At 39.4% G+C, this 4,666-nt stretch overlaps 1 protein-coding gene across 1 annotated transcript; it reads right to left on the reverse strand.

The window, feature by feature from the left end:
- Positions 1–488: 488 nt before the first annotated feature.
- Positions 489–3,128, reverse strand: LOC109221653. Its single transcript, XM_019386120.1, has 3 exons — positions 2,999–3,128; positions 1,954–2,270; positions 489–1,463 (listed from the first exon to the last, which is right to left on the reverse strand). Exons 1-3 carry the CDS (start codon positions 3,126–3,128, stop codon positions 489–491), a joined length of 1,422 nt encoding a protein of 473 aa, XP_019241665.1.
- Positions 3,129–4,666: the final 1,538 nt, after the last annotated feature.

The raw sequence follows: 4,666 nt of genomic DNA on the forward strand, positions 1-4,666 counted from the left end.
ATTATATTTACTTTGTAAAAATCTGTTACAAGAAAAACAGTTACGAGAAAGTTATAGATGTCCTTTAATACATGTAATACTCAAAAGCTTGTTCAAGTTCATGAAATAAAAACTTGTCAAAGTTGTAGCATACAAAACATGTGTATTCCTATTTCTTTCATCGTATTATAACACCATTATGAAGTTGAGAAGTCTTCTTCATTAAGTGTCCATATATAAAAGGGCCCTCTTTTATAAGCCTCATGTTAATAAGTCAAGAGAAGAATCATAAAGCATTTTCGAAGTTTAAAAATGCTAAACTGTTCTATAAGTCCTAAATAGATAAAAAAAAAAGGGCAAGAATAGAACATATTGAAGTACCAAGAAAACTTCTTAAAAAAGACTAAGTAAAACTTAGTCAAGCAAAATGTTTTTACAAGTGCCCCATTATGATAACTGGGGACTTAACCACCAATTAATAAAAAAAAAATAACAAAGGAGTGAAATATTCAACTTGTCACTAAAGGGGTTGGAACTTCTGAAGTTGCAATGTCAACTTCATTTTCAGGAGCAGCTGTAGGCACGGTAGCAATTTCTGAAGAAGTAGCGGCAGTTGGGCTTGAAGTGTTTAAGTCACCAAGGGGAGCAAGAGTCACGGGAGCTTCAGCTTCCACAGTCTGTATAAGTGAAGTTTCACCCTCGGGAGCTGGAATTGTAACATTTTCAACTTCAACAGAAGCGGCTCCTTCATTGAAAGGTTCCTCAGCCACGGGAGTTTCATTTGCTGGAGAAGGAAAGTCAAGAGGTTGTTGAGTCATTTCAATGGTTCTCAAAACCTTGGCCAATTCCGATTCTAAGTCAAAGTTTTCTTGACTGGCCTCAGTTAAGGCATCACGGCGGGAGTTTAGAAAGGCCCAGCTCACCTCTGTGTTAAAGTTCTCCTCAAGAAGCTCATAATTCCTTTCCCACGAGGCAAGATCATTTTTTAACATTTGATTTTCAGCCAAAGTGGAATCAAGGGTAGCTTCAAGGGAGGCACGAGAATCCTCTAAGGCACGAGCCTTATCAGAGGAAATTTGCAAGTCAGCCTGAGCCTGGGACAAGTTTTTAACTAGCTCTCCCGCGTACTCCTCTTTCTTGCTCAACAATACCTTAAGTTCTCTAATCTCTTCGCTTGACTTTGATAATTGTTCTAAAAAAGAACATTCAAGGCGTTCTTTATCCTTCTCAGCTTTACTAGAAGAAGCCTTGGCCCCCGCTAATTCAGAAGTCAGAATTTGCTTTTGCTGTTCCAGGTCACGTTTATTCTCTTGCAAATCTTTTATCTTTTTCTGAGCATTTTTAAACTGCTCTTTCCAATTGGTTGCCTCAAGCTGGGCTTCTCTAGCTATCCTCTCAGCCTCAAGAAAAGTCTGATCAGACTCGCGAGCCTTCTTTTCTAAGAGGAAAATTCTTCCCATCAATTCCGTACCAATGAGGTTAGTCTAAAAAAAAAAAAACTCATGAAAGTTAGAATTAAAAAGAAAGAATTTATTAAAGAGTAAAGGGAGAGTACCTTCAATGTACAATGAACTATATCATTCATCAAAGTTAGACAACTGTGACTGTCCATCTTCTTTTTCTCAATATCCCCAATTAAGGGTTCAAGCCAAACATCTGCTCTGCCAGACTTCCTTAAAAGACTGCTATTAGCAGGAACCTCAAGGGTTACACTCCTCATAGCCATGCTTCTGCTACTAGAACTCTCTTCTGCATAATGAGCAGAGGAAGGGGGAACTATAGAAGGAGGAACGGTAGAAGAGGTGAAAATAGTAGTAGTCGAAGGAGTCGAGGCAGGTAAGGGAGCAGAAATTGACAAAAAGGCAGATACAGACAAAGTGGGTAAGGAAACACTTGAAATTAGAGGAGGAGGAACAGAAAGAACAGGAACGGAAGATGAAAGAGGAATTTCATCTAATACCGGACCTAATTCACCACTTCGACGCCCTCAATAAAGAGGCGGTGAGTGGATTCAGGGGAGTCCCTTGGAATGGTTTCTTCATCGGAGGTAATAGTAACGGGTTCGGAGATACGAGCGGGAGAGATTTCAGTTTCATCCTCAAAAACAATGCGCCTCCTGGTTCTAGGACGAGCTGTCAAAGAGGTATCTTCATCTTCATCAACGTCAGAATCCTCTTCAACTACTTTTCTCTTTGATAGCGTGGCTTGTGTTCTTTCCAAAGCAAGAGGAGTACTGGAAGAAGCTCGAAGGGTGATAGCTACTTCAGCCGACATCCCTCGAATAGCAAATCCTGACAATAAGAAGGATAAAAAGTTAAAAGAGGGGAAAAGAATTTAACACACGAGAAGCAAAAAGGAATGTTTGATTCACCCACCAAATCAATTGTGGGAACAGCAACAAACCGGGTGTACCAGCCACGGTCGTTATTATCTTCAGGGTTAACCAAAACCCTCTTACTTCTTGCAGTTAAGGTAAAAACACCATTGCGGAATAGCTTGGGGTGATAAAGATGAATTAGATGAGGGAAAGTAAAGTCAACATCAGCTTTGGTTGACATATACCTCAAACAAGCTACTGCTCTCCATACGAGGGGACCAACTTGAGCCAGACAAATTTTGAAAAAACGACAGAAATCAAGAATGACAGGGTCAATAGCAGGAATAAATCCCAAAGTAAAGGGATAAGTGTAAACGAAAGAAAAGCCAACCCTATAAGAAGATATTCTTTGATGTGGAGTAGGAATAACTATTTGGGTGTCACCTCTCCAATGACAATCTCTTCGAATAATTTGAATCAAAGGTTCAGTAATTAAAGAGGGATATTTATCAGCTCTCTCTAATTTAATCACTTGGTCACGAAGGGATTCTTTGTCATGTTCGAAAGATAAATCCGTTGGCACAATTTCTTCAACCAAAGGCTCTTGGTTGGACTCAGAAGGTTCTTTGCCCTTAGAAGAAGATTTGTTAGAAAGAGAGCCTCTAGAGATATTGCCAGAACTAGAAGAAGGAATGGTGGAACCAGAGGTACCACCACGAACCGACCCTGTACCACGAAGCACACTTCCTCTACCTCTTCTATATCTAGCAGGAGCATTGGGGAAACTATCAAGAATTGGGACTATTTTAGGGTTAGGATTCGAAGACGACATAGTGAGAAGATATAAACAGAAGGTATGAACTGAAGAAGAAGTGAACAAGAGTAAATAGCAAGAAATTTGGTAAAGTAAATAGCAAGAAATTTGGTAAAAAGCTTGTGAAGAAGAAGACAAAGGAAAAAGGGGGCAAGTTTATATATAAACTCAACCGTCGATAATTAAGAAGTGTAATGATGGAAAGCCTATAATAAAGGCAACTATCACTTCGTGNCAGCGTTTGAAGTCAATACCGGAAAACTTTCCGGGTTTTTCTGCGGGTGCCATAGTAGAGCAGGAGTAGAATGGCTTGACGAGGCAGCAACACTCGTAACAGTAGCACCCGTTCCCGCAACACTTCCATTAGTTTGGTTTTCATTCGTCATATTTCTGTAAAGTTGAAAATAATACAGAACTTTGTTAAATCAGTGAAGTTTTGATATCTTCAAACTGAATATCAAACCAAACATACAACACGTAACAATGGTGAAGTTTTTATATACTTCAAACCCGTACGTTTATTATTCCGGCAAAGTTTTTATGTACTTTAAACCGGACAGAAAGAATTATTGGAGTAGAAAGCAACAAGGCTTTAGTCTCCAAAAAAGTATACAAAATATGAATAACAGTTTAATATATGTTTCAACACAGAAACGTTAGTATTAAAATTCCTTAAGCTTGTGAGCGCTACTGTGTTAAAACACAAAATCAGAAAAAAACTGTTAGAAAAATAAAAAAAACTGGAAAAACAGAAGAGTTTAAGAAATATTCCGAGTCCACAATTTTCTTGTGTGTCCTTAAGGAATTTTAACCCCCTCACACGTTGCCAAGGTAATGGATTAAATCCTCCCAGGATAAAACGAAATAAACCTTCCTGCAACAGTGACAATACAAACTGCAGGATACTAAACTCAAAGAACGGAGCAAAATCACATTTTCGAATTTGAGAGAGAGAGACTGCGAATTAGGATGCAGTATATTCAGAAAGAAAGAAGTTCTGGAGTGTTTTTCGTGTATAGAAAATGGAACCTTGCCTCAGAATTTATAGGCAATTATCAGAAGAGGTGTCTGGAAAAGGTGACTTTTCAGAAGAATACGCTGCCTGCCGCGGTTCTACCGCGGTCGCGGCAGAACCACGATCAGAGAGGCTTTCTGAACCTGCCTGCCGCGGTTCTACCGCGGTCGCGGCAGAACCGCGGCCAGAGAGGCCCTCTGAACCTTCAGCAGGGTTCTGGCGTATTTTCAGCAGTGATTTGGCATTTAATTAATTAATAAATTTTGTCCAAAAATAATCTTATCGATCGATCATTTGACAAATCCAAATCCAAATCCAAATCCAAATCCAAATCCAAAGCCAAAGCCAAAGCCGAGCCGAGCGAGCGACGAAGACGGCGCGAAGGTTCATTCTCTTCAACTCCTTTTTAAGAGCTTTAAGAAGTGATTCTATATATAAGCACACAAATGTGGTTGTCCCTCACCAATGAGGGACAAAGTGCAAGACAAAAGTTCACTTCTTCAAATTTTTAATTTCCCTCCATTTTATTTCCCTCCATTTC

The sequence above is a fragment of the Nicotiana attenuata genome, unplaced genomic scaffold (assembly GCF_001879085.1).
Source record: "Nicotiana attenuata strain UT unplaced genomic scaffold, NIATTr2, whole genome shotgun sequence".
Lineage (NCBI taxonomy): Eukaryota > Viridiplantae > Streptophyta > Magnoliopsida > Solanales > Solanaceae > Nicotiana > Nicotiana attenuata.